Genomic DNA, 21,970 nt, shown 5'->3' on the forward strand with positions numbered 1-21,970 from the left:
TGAGTACACCCAGAGGTGTCACACACCTGTAGGAAACTTCCACAAAAAGGATAAACGCCAGTCTTTGTCACACAGGCTGGAACAACACGGTGGGCAGACGCTGCCTGCTCCCTTCACGGGCTGACAGCAATGCCACCGGAGCCACCTGCTCGGCGAGGGGCTACCCGTGGCTCCAGCGGGATGGGTGACACCGGTGGGGCCGCTCCCCCGCAATGAGGTGGCGATGCCGCAGCACTTGCCACCTGATTTATTGCCCCTCCGTTGTGCCCCCCACGCTGCCACCCGCAGGGCGCTAAGGGAGGATGGATGGCCGGTTCCCTCGGGGCGGGCGGGGCCATGCCCGGCCAGCTCAGCCCAGCCCAGCCCAGCCCAACCCAGCCGGGGCCGCCGCCGCCGCCGCCGCCGCCTCCGCCCCGCCAAGCGAAAGCGAAAGGCCGGGCTGTGCTTTGGATCCGTGAGCACCTCTGGCAAAGGGCAAACGGGAGAAGGGCAGAGGGACAAGGTAAAGGCGGCGGGGCTGCCCGCGGGAGGGGCGCGGGAGGGGCGCGGGAGGGCGCGGGCAGGCGGGACCCCGCGGGGCGTGTGCGGATACAGCGATCGCACAGGGATGCGCCAAATAGCGCTGAGCGCTGCGCCTCACAGAGACCTGCTGGGCTGCCCTCTTACCTCAACCCTGACCGCCTTCTTGGATGAAAAGTGCCCTGTCCAAAGGGGAACCAACCAGGCGCGTGGTCTGGGGTGCCCCCCGCATTCTGCCCCTTCGGGCACCGGCTGTGCCGAGCTCACGGCGCTTGGGGGTTCTTTCTGCGGGAAACCTTCGTTATCACTGTTTCCCGCAATTACGTGATTCGTTTCTCGCAGTGACATGATTCGTTTCCTGCAGTAACAGGATTCAAAGACACGTTTACACTGTGACAGGTTTTATGGGAGGCTGTTACTTTAGGGCGATGCTCTCACCTTCGCCTGGGAACGCAGTCGGGGTTATCTAAAAGCACAAGGATATGACTAAACTGGATAGGATTCTGTGCACGGAGAACACCTGAAATAGTTCGCCGGGGTTGGTGGTGGGTGAGTGAACTTGCACCCTTGTGGATATCCCCACTGACTCCGTGCGAGAACTTCGTGGAAAATTTCTACATGTAACAACTCTTGCAGAATCGGAGTTTGTAACAATGTGAAACCTCGGGAGAAGGAGAAAACGAGGTGACAATTACTGTCAGCATTGTCTGGATGTGATACAAGTCGTTAGGATGTGGTACAAGTCGTGAATGTTGCGAGTCAACTCTTTAAGCCACAAAATAACTTTTGAAGAATAGCAATGTACTGATGTGCTGTGCTTTCGGCGGTTTACTTCCTCCTCTTTGTTACTCGTCCCTTGGAAATGAATTCCTCTTCACCCTCACTGTAGTAGTTCACTTTTCAGCACACTTTCTGTATGTGCTGCATCATATATTTGACACGTATTTAAAATCCTATCGGAGTGTGTGTGCATACGGGGCTGGATTTACGGTATTTATGGAACCTTTCCAGCTGTCTGGGCGATAACCTTGTTTTCTCGCACGTTTTCCCGGCAGAAGGTGACACAAAGTTTAGTTAAGGCCGATTTAGCTCCCGGAGAGGGCTGTGTTAGGCTGTGAGTACACACTGGAACCGGTTCCTCTGGTTTGCTGCCATCAGCATTCCTGCAATTCCTCCCGGCCAGCCCCCCTTCCCAAGACACCCCTAGACCAACACCACCAAGCTGACACCCCTCGGGGCAGACAAAGGAGACTACGCCTCTCTCCCCACACTGGCACAGCGGGGAAGCAGCGCATTCCCGGTTGGATTCCTTTCCCTTCCCGCAGGGGTGGCTGAGGGCACAGTCCAGAGTTCCCATCCTTGCAGCTGTTTGTTGGACTGACGGCCTTGCTGGGCATGGGCATTCTTCTTTTTGTGTTTATCACCCCGGAGCTGTTGGCCTGTTAGAGCTGAATGATCGCTCAGCTTCTTATCTGGGCTTCTCTAAGTCAGCCCAGGCTGGGCACAGGCTAAAGCTCCTCGTGGAGCAGCAGCCAGGCCATTGAGGGGAGGAGCCTTATTGGGACACCAAAGCCTCTCCCGCGGAGGTGTGACCTGCTCTGGGGGCGTGTTTTGGCATCGAAGTGCGATTTGTGCCGCTGAGGTGCCACAGACCTTCATATGCTGCCTAAAGAGTGTATCATCTCACCCTCAAATCTTGCTGTTGGCTGAGATTTCTCTCAGACAATAGAGCTGAGTCAGTCAGTGATGTTTCTGTAACCAAAGACATAATTTTTTCAGTTGCTTTTACACAGATCACTTTTCAGACAAAAATGTGCACTAATGCCAGGTGCAACTTCAAAAAGTGCAACGAAACTGAGTTCCTTGTGTGATTTACTTCATTGTTAGAGCAGGAATTCAAAAAGTAAATAAACGTGGCAAGATGTAAACTGTATTTTTCAAGTTCTGCTGGACGGAATAAATGTCTAATAGCAGCATTACCAGGAAAGTGTGGAAACACTATTTTTTGTACTCCCCCATGAACTCTAAAGCTTTATTTTTGAAACTAAGGCTGAAGAAGAACTCGGGGTTTCTATTCCTCATGGCTCACACAACCAGCAGGGAGTGCACTGTCTTTGGCGGGATTGTGGTGATAATGCTGAACATCAGGGCTTCCAGAAGAACATTCACCAGGAATTAGTTGTTCTGTGACATACAGTGACATTCCCAGACACAGTGACTATAAAAAGTTACAGCACACAGCAAGTTTCTGCAGATTGACACTTTAAAGCAAACAAAAAATGAAACCAAACCTTAAACTCCTTACAGAGTTCTCAGGTACTTGCAGTCCCTCGGTGGGGACTTTGCTGGCCAGCATGGAAAACTTGGGCTGGGTGTGAAAACGGGTGCACAGGCAAAAGTTACAAGGGTATTTAGAGGGAAATAGGGCTTTCTCCCCCCTCCTCAGCAGGATAATGTGCACACTGGGAATCCAGTGTATTGGATGCTCCATCCTTAAATACTTCACAGTATCTTTTATCACACAGCTAAGAAGAACCAGAGAAAATTCAGAACCTAAAGCTAGTGAGTCAGTTCTTATTTTTGAGGCTTTGAATTATTATGGAAGGATGTATTACCTGCAATACAAGAAACTGAAAAGACTGAGGTGTTTCCATTCACAGACTTTACACATCCATCTTTACCACTGTTTTTCAGTATTTTAATCTACCATGTGATGTAGAAAAAAGCACGAAAATTATTTTCTTAAATATGCATAATCTTTCATGTATTTACACATACTAAACATGTAAATTAATTGAAACTATTAAAAAAGTCAATGGGTTTATGGGCTTTTTTTGTCTAAACCTTAACCTCTTTTGGTAAATATTATTAATAACATTGATGGGAGATTCTACTTTTGGAAGCTGGCCAAGCTTGAGAAGCCACTTGCTTGTGAGATTTTACCTTGAGTGCTGCATCCAGCGCTGGGATCCCCAGGAGAGGACATGGAGCTGCTGGAGAGAGCCCAGAGGAGGCATCAGGATGGGCAGAGGATGGAGCAGCTCTGCTGGGAGAGAAGGCTAGAGAGCTGGGATTGCTCAGCCTGGAGAGCTGGGATTGTTCAGCCTGGAGAAGGGAAGGCTCTGGGGTGACCTCACCAGGTCCTGAAGCACCTGAAGGGAACCTGCAAGGGAGATGGAGAGAGACTATTGAGGGCGAGGACAGATAAGAGTCTTGGAAGAAGAGCATTGAACCTGACACCCTTGGCTCAAGAGATACCATGGTTTGAGGATTGAGAGACTGTTCTGTTGCTGGTTTGGGGGTTTCCAGTGGTTGCTGTGAGTTTCTTGTTGTCCTGAATGTTTTTCTATGGAATGTTCAGAAAGCTTTCCCTTGTCCCCCGTGGTTTGAACCCTCTTTAGTTGTAGTACACTGCACCCCCAGTGCTCCACTATTGTTCTTATGGTCGCTCCCGAGTCCCTGTAAGGCAGAGAGCACCTCAGCAAAGCGCCATTTCCCCCTTGTTCCTCCTGCTCTCCAGCACTGTCTTTCTGTGCCACCCACTGGGCCGCAAATGGCGCAGCCTGAGGGGACAGGGACAGCCTGAGGGATTTCCAACCTTTAGAGACCCTCTGGTCCCTTCCGGGCAGAGCAGAGGAGACAGGTGTGCTCGTGACTCCAGTGGGTACTGCAGCACAAAAGCCTGAGGGAGAAACATCTGTCCTCCCACGTGACAGGACAGGTGAGGTAGCTGCATAAAAACCCTGACTTTCCCTGCCCTTCCCACTCCTGGATAGTAACAGAAAAAACAATGCGTGCCTACTTGTCACAAGGTGAGAAGGGCTTATATAAAAAACTGAAAAAGCTGATAGAACAGCACAGCCATCCCATTGGTAAGGCCTCTTTAAAAGCTCTGGCCCAATGGATGCAAAAGAATCAAAAATCTGTCCCTGAAAACGGAACTCTTCATGATTGGGATGATATTGGTGCCTTTTTGTGGAAATCCCTTGCAGGGGGTTGTGGCTTGGGGGTTAATCCTCAGACTCTTAAAAGAGCAAGCCCGCAAAAGGCGCCAAGAATTATCATGTATTTTGTTTGAGGAGTTAAGATCTAGGGATTGCGGTCGATGCGGGGAACTGACATCGTGACAAGAGCAGGAAAATTTAGTTAAAGGAGATAAGAGGTTTAAAGATTTTATTGCTGCGTCATCAGAGTCAAAAAATGGCAGCCCTATCCCTCGGACACAAAATGGCGGTTCTACCCCTCAGATACAAAATGGCGTCCCTACCCCTCAGATACAAAATGGAGGTCTTGCCATTCAGACACAAAATGGCACCCCTACCCCTCAGACATACAAAATGGCAGTCCTACCTATCATACACAAAATGGCGCCCCTGCCCCTCAGACACAAAATGGTGGCCTTACCCCTCAGACACAAAAAGGCGGCCCTGCCCCTCAGACACAAAGTGGTGCCAAAGGTGGGAAGGAGATTTATTCTTTATCCAGCCTTGGTTGACAGAAAGATTAAGCAGCCTTGACAAACTCACAGTTGTAACCTTATCTTTGCAGTCAGAAGTGCTACAAGTCAGGATAAAAGATGTGTTAAGACTTGCAAAGGAAAATACTTCAGGAAGAAAATCAAAAGGAAAATAATTAAATTTTTGTGCTTAATTTGACATCTGTCTTTGCAAGTAGAGGTTGTAATTCTGCACGTTGGTGTGGTACAAATGCCAGTGATTCTGTAGATCTCTTTTATAAGTCTTAAGTTTAATTCTGGCTGTGGTGGCCTCATTGATAGTTCACTGCGACCTGGTGACATCCCATGGATAAATATGTAATATTTGATGGACTTAAAGTAGAAAGGAAATCCAAAAGCTGATGATTTTTAAGTAATTGTAATTAGCTTGACATATTGCATTTCTTGCTTTATCTGATAACCTGGTGGCTTTTCTCATCCCTTATCCTTCTGTCCCTTAAAAAAGGCCTCTCTCCCTTCTACTAAAGACCGATGCAAAGAAACTGGTTGTTTTCTGAGAAATCAGTGAAGATATCCAAGTACAGAATGGTACAACTAGGAACCATTAACAGTACTGACTAAAAGAAGTTATAAACTTGGGAAGACCTTATCTTTAATTTCTTACAGTTATCTTTGCTCTTAATTGTACCAACAGTAGATAAAGGTTTTGTATTGAAATGTCATTTTAATCATGAGATGCTTTTGAATGCTTACAGTAGCTTCATGTTCCAGCTGTAAACCTTAGTAGGGCCCAGTTATTATAAATGACATTTTTATAAATTCACCTTCCAGGGGTTTTTGGAGGTTTTTTTGTCCTCTCTCCTTCTTTCTTTCCCAGCAGACAGGAAGTGGCTCTGGAGACAAGTGAGCTTTGTCTGCCCTTGGGAGAAACTTCTGGCCATTATAAAATCCAACTCCCTAACAGGGCTGTACATCCAGGGCTGTGCCTTCCCAGGGTGTGTTCTCAACATGGGAGTACAAGCGAAGGAAAGGATACAAATCCAGGTTTGGGAGGAGGAGAACCTGCTGTCAAGTGCTTTGTTGCACTGCCAGAATTCTCAGCGTTCCTGCTGAAGTGTGTCACTGTTCCTGCAGATCAGCCTGGTTATCAGTGTGCAGGACTGGGGGGCTTTGCTTTGGTCTGGTTTTATTGTTTTGGGCTTTTGTGTGTGTGTGCTGCATAATTTAATTGACCCTCTGTTGCCAACCATGCTCTAGGGAGACTGCACACACCAATGTGATGTAAAGCAAATCCCAAGTTTATTCAAAAACACAGGTATATATGACCTCAAGTGACCCCGCCCCAGGTGCGGTGGTCTGACTCCAATTGGTTGAGGCTGGAAACATGTCCTTTTAAGGTGAAAACGAAACTTGTGAGGTGGTCCTCCAGACCCACCTGAATTAGAGGCTGCAACAACCCTCTGAAAGGTTTTTTCATCCTGGCCTTGAATTCTTTCCATGGTTGGGCATCTAAGCAGCTTCTAAACAAAATAAATGTAAAGCTGGCTTAGTAGTCCTCTGCTTCCAATGGCACTTACTGGTTATGGCCAACAGCAGAGACAAAGGCAGCACGTGCATTAATCACTCTAAGGAAATAACGTTTGTCTTGCCAACCACATTAGCAGAGCAACTGTGTGATGTGGCATTTCTGGGGATAAACTGTGTGTCCACATCCTTGGAAAGGCTGTAAATGTCATTCAAGGAAAATTAGGGGGTTATTTAAAAGGTTAAATTTGGAATTATGGCAGGAAGAAGAGAAGAGCCTCACCGGATGCCATTATTTATTACTGATCATTGCATTAATGACTAATTTATATGTTTTTCTTTGCTATGTGGCCTTGCAGTTTTTCAGAGCTGGCTTATGGTATCCTTGTCCCTTTGTTTTTCTTCTCAGTCTCTGGACTCTTATGTTTGTATATTGCTTATTAAATATTCAGTAAACGTATCACAAGGAATGTTGTTGAAATGTGCATAACATGGTAAGTTACTGGGTTCTCTTTCAGGTCACCTGAAGGGCTTGAGTGCCTGAAAATCTACTTTTAAAAAAAAAAACAAACCTGCTACATTCTTTGATTTAACAAAAACCATTAAGATGACTTGCTTAAATTCAGACCTTTGTGTTGCTTCTGTTGTAATGGCACTTCAGCCTGTAATAACTCTATAGATACAGCAACACCAAAGCCTGCTTCAAAATGTAAATAATACAAAAACTCTAATAGGCTAATATGCATCATTCCTGCCTTCCCATTCCTGGGAAACAGGATTCATTATTTTCCACATGATAAACTGATTCTTTCCTGTTTGGGGCTGCAGTTAAGGGCAGAAAGATGCAATGACAAGTAATTTTACACGACAGTAGGGAATTGGTGAGAGTTCTTTTGAGGCTGGGTGTTGTTCAGGTACAGGAAGGTCTGAGAGCAGAGTGCAGTTAATAATGTCACCCTTCCAGCTCCTGGGCTAATCCTGTTGCTTCATCTTTTCCCTACTGTCCTGTCCCTGAGCTCTGTTCTGCAATGACACCTTTGGGGAAGGGGGTGAACTCTGCAGGGCAGATGCCTTTATAGCAAGGCAATGCTTCCACAGGCATCATTCCCTATTATTAGTACACATTATTATACTATTATAAATGAAGCAAACTGGCCAGCAATAAAATTTGGTCCAGACTATGCAGTAATGCACAACCCCATTCCTGTCAGTTCGATCCAAGCACACTGAGGCAGCAAAGGAAGCATCAATCCCTGTTTGTTTCAGGTCAGGAGGACAGGACACACTCGATGCCACATTTGTCTTGCTGATAAAAACTTAACCTGCCAAATTTGTGGGAACAAATTTGAATTTGTGGGCTTTGTTTATGCTGTGTCACTTCTTTCTTTCATGTGACCTCAGTTGTTCTCATCTGGTACAGAGGACTTAAAAGTCATTTAAAAGACTTAAAAGACAGTGACCATGTCATTGAACATGACCCAGGACTCCCCTCACGCTGGTGGGGGTTAATCTTTTTGGGGCCACCTGGCTGTGTGCCAGACCAGGGAGGAGAATCACCCCTCTGAAACATGGACCAAGCAAACTAGGCACATAAAAGGCTCAGAGAGCTGGGATTGTCCCGCCTGGAGAAGAGAGGCCTCAGAGAGCTGGGATTGTCCAACCTGGAGAAGAGAGGCCTTGGGATTGTCCAGCCTGGAGAAGAGAGGCTTCCCTGAAGGGAACCTGAAAGGAAGATGGACAGAAACTATTTACAAGGGCCACATTTTGACCAGAACTGGGAACACTGGCCTGTGTTGCATAAATATAAGAAGAATATTTAATTTATTTTAAAAGCCCTAATTTATTCCAGCTAGAGAAATCCCCAGTGAATAATTATGCAATTAAAGGAACTCTTTTTATCACAATACAGAAACCCTTTGTCCAATAACTTGTCAGACAAATTTAATTAAAAACCAGGGTCTTAAAAATATACTTGTCTGCAATTGAAAGTGTGTAATCCCCTGAGATGGAAGCGCTGGTTAAACACGAGTTCAGGCCAACATATTTCTGCCACATTAATGTCTATTACAATATATTAATTTAGAGAGCAAGTTCCACAGATGACTGATCATTAATGTGCACTATGATCACATTATTTGTTTGGTCAATAAACATTTATGCTGAATCAAAAAAAATGGTGCAGTGCTTTGTATTGCAGCCACTTACCCACGTTCAGATAATTTTGTCCTAATGACACACAAGCATACATGGCTTTCTGTCAGTTGGTTATGCATTAAGCACTTTTTATTTATGCTTGCACTATGTCAGGTGAGTGAGTGGCTGTACATTATGCACTCAGCTCGTGCATTGCTGTGTTCATGAATTCCACAGCAAATTGTAAATAATGAACTGATCTGCTGGAGCCCCTTTACCTGGTTTGGTGTGTGATACCCGGAATTCTCATCCCATCCAAATGAAAATTGCAGGAGCAACAAAGCCCACGAGTGAAAGGCAGGAACATGGTGGGGAATGAAGAGCAAGGGCACTATTTCCATTTGAAGGAGAGCAGATCTGACAGCTGAGTGAACACAAAGAATGGGCAGCAGCGGCGCCGGAGCCCTGACAAATGTTGGAGGAATCCCTCGCCTTTGTTTGGCCTCTCGAGTTCATTATCAGGCAGTTCTGCGAGTGGCTGCCCACATTGTCACTGAAATAGCACCCTTCTCTCTGCAGTGATACTCTGTTAGGGATGGCAGTGAGTCATGGGGGGCAATATGGGACCTACGCTGGAGGAGGCTCCCAAATTTCTAGCAGTAATAAAAGACTTGTTAGTTGGCTCTTTTCAGGGCTCTTTTTGGTGGGGGAGGCCCTAAATGTGCCAGGGCACCCGAAGGGCTGACACAGATTTGAACCTGCCCTCCCCAGCCTGAGCCACCACTTCAAACTACACCATCAGCAAGGAGTAGGAAGGAGAAATTGGGGGTTTCCATACTATTTAACAGAAGGATGGTACTTACTTTTTTCCTTCAAAATGGGGTTCAAAGAAATGGCTTTTTCCCTGTTCCATCAGTTCATTGAGACTTCATTACTCACATCACCTGAAAAGCATTCCAGGGTCAGAGATACAGCCTAATTTTTATGGTTTATGGTTTGATTTATGGTTTATAGTTAAAATTCATTATGCTGGAAAGGCCTGGTGTAAATAGGCACAGCTTCCTTAAAAGAGCTTTGAAAAATACCTGGTTGGGATGAAGTCTGTGCAGATCAGATATACTGAACATCAGCTTTCTTTGTTCTGAAAGTTTGGGAGATGGTGATCAGTGAAAACTATTGAGAAACAACAGAAAAACAAATTCATAAAGAGCTTCTTGTGGTCAAGTTCTACTACGTATTTTAAAATAAAATTATTTTAATAATTATTTTAATAATAATACAAATAATAAATTTAAAACCATAATGGAATTATGGTTTTGAATACCATGTGGTAAAATTAACATGAACTGAAATACATCTGGCCCACAAGTGCTTTCTTTTTTCTTTTAAAAATATTGGTGCTCAGTGAGAAATTCAGTAATTTTCCACTTTGAACTTGATGGGACTTTTCCCTGTGTATGGGCTTTTGAGTTTCTTGTAAATGCAGATAATTATTTTCAACAAAGAATGAATAAGGTTGTTACAAAATAACTGCTATATGTTTGAAAATCCTCTAAATGGTGAACCTGCAGCACTCAGGCAAACTGTCTGCTCTTTTTTTGCTCCAAAAGACCAGTTTCAGAGATTTGAAGGAGCAATACCAACTCCAGCCTCTTGGCAGAGGAGAAGAACGTGCTGGTGTTTGCCTTTTTTCAAGGACCAAACCATGAATTTGCCAGTTTTGTTTTTATTTACCATGTTCAGCTGATACCAAACTGGTTTAAACCTGGGGGGTTAAATTGGATTCAAAGGAGAGTTATAAAAGCTCCTTTTCTTTCTCACCTCCACAGCCCAGTCTGGGTGTTTAATTTAAGGCAAGAACTCATTCTGCTGTTTGGAGCAGCTGCCTGGGGAAACAGATCTTCTAAATCATGTTTTTCTCTCTTGATGCTCACTTTGGGTGTGTTCCTTAATATTCTGTGTGCAAAGCACTCCACAGAGTGTTTCACAAAAAGTAGTGATTATGCACACGAACTGCTGCTTTTTCAGGGTTTTTTATATGTTAGTGCTCACTTGAAATTTGCATGGAGCTCTTTCACGTGAAATGTGAGGTATAGAATGTTTCCTGTAATGAAATTTAGAATTGCTATAGAGTAAGTGGCTTGGTGTGAGGGTATGGAGTGTAAACATCATCTGCATTAAAAGAAAAAAATTAATTAAGTTTTAAGTTCTTTCCAGAAGTCAATTATTCTGAAATTCTGATATTTGTCATTAAAAATGTGAAAAATGTAACTATTTTGAGGAACAATGCCCCAGAAATAAAAGCAGTTCAATTTTTCCAGTCTTACTAAGTCGTAGCTTTTCCTTTTTTTGGGTTGCTGGTTTAAAATAGTTTTATAATACTCTATGTTGTAAGACAATGGTGGCCAAATGCTGATGAGGATTGCCCTCTGCAGCAGTTGGGCTGTGGGATTTCTGGGGTGGTTATTTGTTTCCTTTTTGTATCTGTATAGTGGATAAAATATGCTACATTATGGTGACAGCTCCTTTTGTTTGTTTTTGTAGGGCTGACCCGAGGACAAGGTCTGCAAGGTCTGCATAGAGTTGTTGCTGGGGGGGAACATGACTGAGATTGACTATGAGAAGTTGGCTGAAATAGGTAAATATTTTTATTATGCCTGAACTGGCATCTGTGCAGAATGAGACGTGATTTAACAGACCATCCTCAGTGAGTGAAAGGCTCCTCCAACATGTTCTAACCCAGCCCGAGTTGCAGCCTCTGTGTGATGTGCACCCTCTTAGAGCCATTAGGGCTGAGGGTTGGTTTAACACCTGCAGCTTTTGTGAGTTACTGGCAGGGCAATTCCAGGCTGTGAGAATGTCCCCACATCGTCACAGGCTGTGGCACAGACAGGAGTCACTTCTGGGAGCAGACAAGGACTGAATGAGCCCAGGGATTGCTGCATTGCATGTTGATTCCAAAGTGTTAATCAAGTGGAGCAACACAACCATGGCAGGAGGGCCTCAGCACTTGGAAAAATCAGCATTACTTTGTCAATTTTCCCTTGAGTTTTTGAAGGCAAAACTGAAGTTTTTGGAGCCCAGAGCAAGGTCTGCCAGGTCCCCCCTGCCTGTTCCTGGCCCTGTCCCTGTCCCTCCCCCTAATTCCACCACTTCATGACCTTCAGGAGCAGCTGAATTACCTTTATTCTCCTGGGGACAGCTCCAAAATCCATGGAAAGCTGTTGTCCTCCTCCAGGCAGGCTGGGATTGGCCCCTCCCATTGTGTCACCGGCTGAGTCAGTCACGGACAGCAGAGGATCCTGTGCTGCAGCTCACGGGGCAGGGCAGTGAGTTTCTCTGTCACCTGCAGGAGAAAAAACAGAGCTCAGGTTTCATTCCGTTGGGGCCAATGAATATTAGTTATTATTTGTGTTTATAACAAAAACCCTCCTGACCTGCAGTGCCCTTGTCCACATCTAAAAGACTCAAAATAAATAAAAAAGCAAAACCAACGAAGGAAACCAACCCCAAATATCCAAAGCTCTGTCTCAGCAGGTCAGGGCTCTGCCTGTTCAGCAGGTGTGGTTGGTGTTGGGACCTCTTTGGTCCCTGTCAAGAACTGCAGCACAAATGGCTTTGGGCATTTCTTTTCCTTCTCTGGTTCTGTGGCCCATCCCAGAGCCAGACTGGCTGTTTCTGTTGGGTTTAACTTGAATGTACGCCTCACTTTTAATAACACCTGTTACACTTTCAGTGCGTTGTGGCAAATGCTCCACAGGTCCCCCACCATATCCCGACAGACTGGCATTTACTGATTCTTTTTCTCTCTTCCCTTTGAAACTTTTCCTTCCTTTAGGTGGTTACAGTGCTCAGGTATGAAAAGAAAACCTAATAAATAAAATAGTGTTTTCCTTGTTATGAGTTTTAAAATAATTTAAATTCCACAATATTTTCATTTTAAGAAAAAAATATTTACTGCATTAAGTTCATATTATTGTTCTTCCCAGCTCTTGGGACAAAAACATTCTTTAAAGAGAATGAATACTTCTTCAGGTAAGGCTGGTGTAGCTTTTTATGTGTGATACACTTTTTAATGGTAGAAAAATAGGCATTTTGGAGATAATAAGAACTTAAACATTTTGTGTGTGTATAAAGAAGACTCTAACAGTCTATTTCTAAAGGCACGCAGTTTTTTCCCTACTGAACTGCTGATTTATTTTTTGAGGCAGCTTTTATGAATTCAGACATAAAGAAATGTAAAAATAGTGCACATGTTCCTGACTCCTCTGTGTTTTTGAGAAGCCCAGGCACAAGTGGCATTTTTCATGCCTGTGAAATGCCTTTTTTGGTACAAATCACATTAAAAACAAAAATGAGACAATAAAACTTTCATGTGGCTGTTTGCAGGATAGAAAGATACTGAGAAACTGTGAGTGGAAAGCAATCCAAAATATTTAGTGCAAGTTTTTCTCTAACACTTATTAGCTACTGGCACATAAGTCTGGCTGGAATCAATATTTAATACATTTTCTCTGCCCTGCTGTGCCTTGTTTGGTGGTCAAGGCACATGAAATATGCAGATGATGAAGAGACAAAATGTTCTAGAAACACTTTTTAAAGTGGCATTAAAACTGTTTTAGATATGGAATAGCAGGTTGGACCTACAGGATCATGTGGCCCAACCTCTCTTAGGAACAGCACAGTCCACAAAAACAGGCCCAGCAGAAGCTCAAAAGCATCCAGACTGATGGAAAAACCTGTTAATTCTACCTTATTAAAACCTGTGTGATAAGAAGAGATGGATGATGTACAGGGGCTGGTGCACCTGATCAGAACATTCGTTTTCCCCTTTACCTGTGCCTTTCCCTCCAAGCCACCAAGACACTTGGGTATTAGTGTGCCATTTAGGATTGTTACCAGCACTTCCTGTAAAACACTTATTTGAGTAGCATAGGATCATTAGTGATGCCAATTATCCCAGGATCTGTTCATTTGAATATGGACTTAATATCAGCTTTTTTTGAACCTTACGACAGTTGGGGAAAAAAACCTGGGGGGGAATAAAAAAGCAAAACAAACCCAAAAGTCTTGGAACAAGATTCATCAACACTGTGTTGCTCATTTCAGGACAAAGTAGATTTTAACTCTAGGATCTCATCCAGAATGTGCTGAAACTGGAGGAAGGATGGCCATTTTACTGGGGTTTTACTGGGATGTTGAGCAGAAATTTGCACCTTTGCTTGGCCTCCACTGCAGTTGATGCTGGATGGACATTTGGCTGCCTTTCCTACTCCAGGTTCAGAAGGTTAAAGGATTTCAAGGGAACAGTGGGTTTGGGGGAGGTGAGATGGGGCTTTGTTTAAAATCTGCTCCCTTTCTGCAAAGGAATGAGTTTGCTCTTGGAGGGGATTCCCAGGAGGTGTAAATGTGACTAAAGACTAAAGGAGTAGCTGTGTTAGTAAAGTGAAATTCTGATTTCTCTGTTTGGGACCTTGAAATAAAAGGCAGGAAGCTGTGAACGGATACAAGCAGATTAAGGGAGTGTGAAAATGATGAGCCAACAGCAGCAGTTGAGATTAGCAAGGTCCCAGCATGGGACAGCTGTCCAGTCACACAGATTTTTGGGAGCATCACAGCAAATCCCAGCAGGGCATGGAGGGAGATCTGAGGTATTGAAGTGTTGGGTTTCCCACACATGAGAAAGGGTAAAGAATAACAAACTGATTTGTAACTACAACAAACAAAGGCCTGTGTTTTGATCAAAATTAGCTAAAACTCTACCTTCAATAATGTGTTGGAGGCAGAAGCTTCCCTTTGTTCACGTGTTCTTGTTATCCTGTAGAACTGCAGAAAGATGAAGCAGCTGACACACAGGCAGGACAGGAGGGACTATTTGTGCCTCCAACCCCTGGGGATCCCGAGCTCAATGTCAATCACCCCTACTATGATGTGGCAAGGCATGGCATCATCCAGCTGGCAGGTATGTTTGCAGAGCCCCGTGCCTTTACCTCAGCACACCATTTATCACATTTCTTCACTGTACTCAAGGTGATACAGAGGAATCTCACTGATGCTTTCAGCCTTCCCCCCGAAAAGCAGCTGAATGTGAACTCAGTGCTTTGCTGCAGGTGAATTATGAGCCAGGCATTTGAGCTTAATCTTGCTTTAAAACACAACTATAGCAATATGTTATGATCTAAGGCCTAACTGTGACTGGAACAGATCTGTACTCCATTTGTGATAAGCTGTTTTGTTTTCTGAATCACCTCAAGTGTTGTGTAGCCACACATAATCATTCTTCTTGTCTGCCCAACTAAAGAGATATAGCTTAGTGTGTAAAAACTAACAAAAGGCAGAAAGGAAACAGCTGACATCAATGTTGACTGCGTTTATCACCTGACTTTCTGCCGTGACTTGGAGAGAAGTTATAGGTCCACAGCATATTTCAGTATTGGATTCTTTCACGTTTGTAGTTATTTTTTTTTTAATATCCTGCTGGAGGGAATTGGGACTCTGCTCTGTTTTGATCAGCACTGCACAGGTCATGTTAAAATTTGATCTTCTCTAAAATTTATTGATGCCTATGAAGAGAAAAACAGGCTCTTTCCTTTCCTTAGCTGCCATCACTGATGGGAAGCTGGCACTGCTTTATTTACCTTCATGGAGCTGAGGGTCTCACCTTTTCTGGTTTGTTGTTCTTTTTGTTCTTTTTCTTTTTGTTCTCTGGCCCTATGAAGTTGGAGAAGGGGCTGGTGATTCTGAGAAAGCTCTTCTGCCTCAGTTTTGCCATTATTGAAAGTGGACAATTATGTCTCTTTGTGTTCTACATTTTCAGTGTGCACTTTCTGAAAGAGTTGGTTATGGGTTTTAATTCAAATGGGACCAACAGCAATAATTAGTGACTCATTTAGTAATTTATCTGGAAACCTTTCTAAGGTTTATTTTCCTCATAAAATCTATTATCTCTAACAGATAAAATATTCTGGAGTGCATTGTAACACAGCAATTTCTTTTCCTTCACAAACAAGCCATGATTTAGAAAGCAATCTCATATTAATGCTTTGATTTAATTTTAACACATCATTCATATTATGCATGTCACATTATAAAGCCTTTATAACTACTCTGAGAATATAAAACAAGACATTTAAATAACTTCAGGAAATAAATTACGGTCTGTTTAAGAACAACATGCTGACATACCTGAGCACATATTATAGTGGTGGTGTGCTTGTTCTTCCTCTAATGGTGCTCAAGCACTTCATTTACCCCAGGAGTGAGAATTTATTTTTAATGTGGGAAGGGACATCAGGCCCTGTGAAATGAAAAAAACCTTTAGAGAAAAATAATAAAACTAAGCAGCCTGTCAAACAAGAACAGCAAGATAGACTAAAGTGATAATGACCAAAATTCGAGCTAAGATACATCTTTGAAAGATGTTAAAACAAACAGCAAAAGTTCTCTGAGTGTTTAAATCAAAAAAAGAGAGAAGTGATCTGTGAAATAGGAGTGTGGTGGCCATCAGAGAGAATCCAGCTGTAGCTGTCAGACTTTTAGAGACAGAAATCAGCCTGGTTTTTAAGATAGAGCTCAACAAATTGTCTGGTGCAGTTCTGATAAATTCCAGAACTAAAGCCTGGAGAGTTTGGAAACAGGCAATTTCCAAGAGTAGGGAAAGCAGGCCTGTTTCCTCCCACAGCAGATGCTGCAGGGGGACTGAAGTGTTCCCTGTCCAGAGCTGGGCACCACCAACCACCCCTGAATACAACTTTTCTCAGCTTTGCTTTGCCATTTGCCTTGTGCTTTCTGTTGGTCACATGTGACCTGACAGGGAAGTTTCACAGTGTGTTTTGAGTAATCACAGGACACAGAGGTAGCCTCAAAGATCAGAAGAGCCACACTGTTCCTTCAGAACTCTGAAGTGCCACTGCAGAAGTAACTGAGTGCTGTCTTTGTTGCCTGTTCTGTCCTCAGGTGATGACAGCTCTGGCAGAAAGGTGATCACCTTCAGTTGCTGTCGCATGCCCCCCTCCCACCAGCTCAACCACACCAGGCTCCTGGAGTAAGTTCCTTCTGATCTCCTGCATGGACTCCCTCACTCTTGATATGAGCACTTCTCTCAGCTTGTTTGCAGGGGCATGAGCTCTCAGGGAGGCAAGGAGTGAAATTAAAGAAGGATGTAACACCTACTAGTGTTAATATTAAGTGAATGAAATGTTGATAGCACTGCCAGTTGCCTCATGTCGAGGGAGTTTTGACTGAAAGAAGCAATTCACTGTGTACTGATAATAACTTTTCCCCTTGATTTTGTTAACAAATTCTTACTGTAATAAAAAAGTTAATGCCTAGTGAGGACCAGTGAAAGTGAAATTCTGGCCATTCAGTGCTGCATACATATGTTCTCATGAATAGCTGTGTTTGCCTTAATTTGCTGACCTTCATCTCCTAAATAGCTCAGGCAGGGCATTGTTTAGTTATTTGCATTCAGTGGTTCTCTATTTTATAAAAATGCCTCCATTTCATTCAGTATGTTAAGCTTAACATTTTTATATGTATCTCACTTTGGGTCTTTTGTGTTAAAGGAGGGTGTGAATAGGAAATTCACCACATTTTTCCTTATAAAATTGCTGTTTGTCACTACAAGATCTGTTCTGTCTTGAGAATCCTGTCCTTACTAAGCACTTTAGGCCTGTTTGGAGCTCTTGTCCAGCCTCCATTGCCAAAATGTCTGAGCACCTTTCAACCATCAGTGCCCACCAGCACTGAAAGGACAGAAGTGCTGCTGCCTCAGCTCAGAAACAGAGAGGGATTGAAACAGTGGGTGCTTGGGAACAGGTTTGGAGAGCACAGAGGGAGTGTCAGTGCCAGGAAGGAGGGAGAGCCCTCAGACAGCCCCTCACTCACCCCATCCCCTGCAGGGCTTGGGAAATGCCAGAGGAGGAGTGTGACAAACCAGGATCTACACAACCTAAGAACCCTTGCTTAGCTCTGAGGAGATGCCCTGATGAAACTCAGGTTTCCAGCCCTCAGACTCCTCTGGACCTGAGCACTTACCTGTTTTCCTGTATCTGAGCCCACATCAAGGTCCCTGGGACAGTCTGTGCTGAGGGAGAGCTGAAGGCAGGGTCTGACTGTGCAGGTGGCTATACAGCTATTGGCTGATCTGCTTTTAGGTAGTTAGACTCAGATGTGGAATTCTGAGGAAAAGCTGTAGAGTAGGCCCTGATTGGGAGGTATTTTGTGATGAAATCCCTTTAAAAATTGATTTGGTAAAGGTTTTGTAATGGCCCTGCAGTTCTGTTACAGCCTTGGAACAGGTAATTGACTGGAGAAAAATACTGGTTATTTCAATTACATGCCCACAAAACACTCTCAGTTATTTTTAAACGTACGGGCTGTCTGGATGCAATGTGACAAGGAATTTACATGCTGTGAAATAAAACACGAGGTACTCTGTGTGTAACAGTGTCTGTTTATATATATTTTCATTTCAAATTCCTTAAAAAAATAATCTTGAATGACTGTCCCTGCTATTTCTTCCATTAAAATAACATTTCAGGCTCAAGTCAGGGATCAAAACAGCATTACATTAATTGCAGTGGCAATCCTTGTCCCAGGATATTTGCAGTCTAAGATTTACAATATACTGAGGAAATAAGCAGATAAATGAGGCTGTGGCAGTGTGAGGAGTGAAGTTATGGATTTTCCATGTGAAAGTGGGTAGTGACAGTGGCCTTCATACCTGCAGGCAGCCACAGCCCAATAAATGGCACAGGGAACTCTCTGATTTATTGAATAAAAATTGCTTGCACACAATTAAGAGCAATAGCTGAGGCTCTGTTGCAGAGTAAGAGCATTGAGAGCAATATGAGAAAGTTGAAATCTGGCACAGCAAGACACGAGGCCAAATTGCTCTGCTCCATCATTGCTTGATTTGAATCACTGGCCTGTGTAATAGGCCATCCTGTGTTCTTAATTGTAGGAGAAAGGGAAGAGAAAGCATCTCAAACTGCACCATAAAAGCATGAAGAGGCAGAAATCTGCTTATAAACATGGAGTGTTATTTCAGGATGGGGTAAGGGATATGCTGCTTTCAACCAGTTCCAGGGGAAATGATCTATGAACAGTCACCACCAAACAGATAAGGGAAAGGCAAACACAGGCAAGAAAAGCCGTTTACAGGAGCAGTTGTAATTGGCAGCAATTAGGGGGAATGAATTATTCAAGAATTTAGACAGTTTTAAATTAAGAGAAAATCCCACGACCTGTTCTTTATTGTTTGGAAAAGGCAAAATGACATTTGTTTCTTGTCTCAAAGGAAGGACTTTACAGAGACCAGAACAAATCAAAATAAAAGTTGCTGTTAGTTAAAATGCATCTTTTCAAAAATTTCTTGGCAAACACAGTCCTGTACTCTCTTCATATTTAAGTGATTTATGAGCACCATAGTTTTTGTTAATAAATATATTCTTCAAAATACCAGGCATTGCAATGATGTGGAATTATTTGCCACATTGCCACTAGAGTGAGATGAACTTGTTAAATACCTTGAAGCAAACAGGAATTTGCAGTCACTGTGCAAAAATAGCACATTTTTGTCCCCTTTCTCAGTTGCTGCTACAAAAATCTGTCTTAAAAACTGTCTTAAAACTGAAATGTTCTCTTTCTCCTCAGGTACTTAAAGTATACTCTGGACCAGTATGTAGAGAATGATTATACAGTTGTCTACTTCCACTATGGCCTGAAGAGTCTGAACAAACCCTCTCTGAAATGGTTACAAACAGCCTACAAGGAGTTTGACAGGAAGTATGTCTCCAAAATATTTGGTTTACTCTTAAGGTTGTGTAATGTCTGTAAACAACTTCCATCAGGAAAGTGGATCTGTCCTGACCTACCCACATCCAGCTGAGTCCATTTTGCCCTTGCAGATTCTTGGAATTATGTTAGTGCTGTTGGAAAACCAACACAAAAGTAGCTCCCTTTGGACTTCTGGGGTCAAAGGACAGGGAGGGCAGAGGAGAGTGCAAAGGACAACATAATTATCTGCACTGAAGGCAAGTGTTCAACAAGAATAGGTTCAAAGGAGCAGAGCTTGGAAGGTTTATAGCAGAGGGTCAGTAAATCTCTTGGTCATTGAATTGTAATCTAGGAAACTCTGAAGGACATGAACTTCCACACAAGGAGCAGCTTTGGGCAACTTGAGTGAGGCAGCTCAGAGGTTTTGCTTGTTGGGTTTTGTTGTGGATTTGGGGTCCTTGTCCTTGGAGGTGCCCATTGCACAGGGACAGCTCTCTGTGTGTGGCAGGGGCTCTGTGAATACAGTGTCTTTTGCACTCACAGATGGAGGGCCAAGTTAAAACCCACAAGGAAAACCTGTAATTGCTGAGCTGGTCCCTTTCCCCCCTCTTAGCACAACCTGTTACAAGAAGGTTTTCCTCAGGAGTCCTTGTTTTCCCCGATCAGTGTTTTCCAACAATGAGTGTTGACTCTTGGGAGGAACACTCCCCACTGGGAAACACCCCCGGCAGAGTAATGAGCAACAATTTCTATGCAAAACCAGGACCTTTCATTATGCATTTCTCAGGTTTGTTTTGCAGTAACATTGAGTAAGAGCAGAGACGTTTTGTGCAGCCTGGTTTCCATTTCAGCCTACTGGAATCTATTGTTCATGGATCATAAAATGACACTGCAGAGTCCAGCAAAGCTGTAATGAAGGAGGGGTTTGTGCCATACAAAGGGGGCCATGCAATAGCAGACAAGTAGCACTTGCCTTCATCTTTAGTAATTAGTAGCAAAATAGAACAATATTAGTGGGGAAATTACAAAAAGTAGGTGTAAATTCCACATCTGAAAATTTAGATTTTTTTTCTCCAACATGAAACTCCCGTAAGCAGAAAATAAAGGGATATGAAAGAAAGGGATTTTTATATCACAGATATTTTAATAGATTCTTCCTTCTCTTATCAGTAATTTTTTAAAAATTGCCTAATTTCCTTGCTGCCCCCTTGATATTAAATCCATGAGGCAGCAGACATTGGTTAGGAACATTGCAGTGGCCTATTGTCAAAAAGAACCATTTTCCAGAATTGTCTGTGGGTTTGGGTTCTTTTCATTTTATATTCCATTTCTTCTGAATTAGGTGTTTCGAATGTGTTTGAAAGGAATGCTGTGTAATGTTCCTGTAATAATACTCTCCATTCAGCTGGAGCTATTCAGTGCTCCTGTCTGTGGTATTCAACATTCTCCTAACAATTTCATTTTCTTCTCTCAGGTATAAGAAAAACCTTAAAGCACTCTATGTTGTACACCCAACCAACTTCATAAAAATCCTGTGGAATATCTTTAAACCTCTTATAAGGTACTTGGCAGTTTATTGAACACATTATTCCCATTTAGTTCAAGGATGGTTTGTTCTCTAATAAGTTGCTTATAAAAAGGCTCGAGGTAAAATATGTCAGGTAACAGCACAAGATCCACTTAAACTGTCTGGAATTAATGAGTAAGGTGAGCCTAAGCTTGGGTATGAATAAGAGGGTAGAGTTCTTTTCTTTCTAAGAAAAGGGACTCTCAATCTTTAGTAGTTTTACTGGTATGTTAAGGTAAATATGACTTAAAAGATAGTTATTATGTGACCGTGAATGACTCCTTTGTGGTGTCTGACAGCACTTACTATAATGGAACTGGGTGTGTGGCTGGAGTTACTGGGTGGTGCAGTAAAGTGGATAATGAATGCTTAACCTTCAGGGGAGCTGAAGTGGGGAGATGGATGGGAATGGTACCGATGTTAATGGATAAACTGTGGAGTGCCCAGAAGGATTGGAAATGCAGGAGATAATGAGGAAGGGGATGTGTTTTACTGTGTGTTCTTTTGCTTTGCATGGTAAAAACTGGTGCCATCTACAGGGAACCCCCAGAAATGGGCAGGCACTGATACCTGCAAGGATGGCTGGGCTTGCTCAGCGTCTGCTCCTGAATCTCTGACACTTCCAAAGTAATTCTGAATTTGGCAGATTGTATCATGAATGTCCTTAGGGCTGGAGGATGAAAACACCTCACCTTGAGAAGCCACAGTGAATCAACCAAAAACATCCACTACAACTGCAATTTCAATTTCTGACTGATAGAAAGCTAATTAATTAGAGGGGAAGTTTAACTCCTAGACAGGTCGAAATGTGTAAGATGCATGTGAAAATAAAAAAGTAATTACAGCTAAAAATCACTCCAGAATATGCTGTTCTTGAAACAAGACTAACTATAGATCTATATTTTCATTAGCAGTAAAATAAATGTCAGTGATCCAGGACACAGTGCAATGGGGAGAAAAGTGGACAGAAAACAGGATGTCCAGTACCTGGT

General features: G+C 43.2%; 1 protein-coding gene across 5 annotated transcripts in view; it reads left to right on the forward strand.

Moving 5' to 3' along the window:
- The first annotated feature begins 397 nt into the window (after positions 1–397).
- The window catches only part of ARHGAP8 (Rho GTPase activating protein 8), a 55,472-nt gene continuing 33,899 nt past the window's right edge, over positions 398–21,970 (forward strand). For 2 of the 5 annotated variants that reach the window (XM_071549802.1, XM_071549801.1), the window contains exons 1-6: positions 398–502; positions 11,177–11,270; positions 14,457–14,594; positions 16,589–16,676; positions 19,289–19,420; positions 20,886–20,972. In XM_071549802.1, the coding sequence (XP_071405903.1) occupies positions 11,234–11,270; positions 14,457–14,594; positions 16,589–16,676; positions 19,289–19,420; positions 20,886–20,972 (482 nt within the window). In that variant the 5' untranslated portion in view covers positions 398–502; positions 11,177–11,233. Of the gene's footprint in view, positions 503–11,176; positions 11,271–12,621; positions 12,668–14,456; positions 14,595–16,588; positions 16,677–19,288; positions 19,421–20,885; positions 20,973–21,970 lie in introns of those variants that run through there. The other 3 variants (XM_071549803.1, XM_071549805.1, XM_071549804.1) reach the window with 3 other exon arrangements.

The sequence above is a fragment of the Pithys albifrons genome, chromosome 3 (assembly GCF_047495875.1).
Source record: "Pithys albifrons albifrons isolate INPA30051 chromosome 3, PitAlb_v1, whole genome shotgun sequence".
In the NCBI taxonomy this organism is placed as follows: domain Eukaryota; kingdom Metazoa; phylum Chordata; class Aves; order Passeriformes; family Thamnophilidae; genus Pithys; species Pithys albifrons.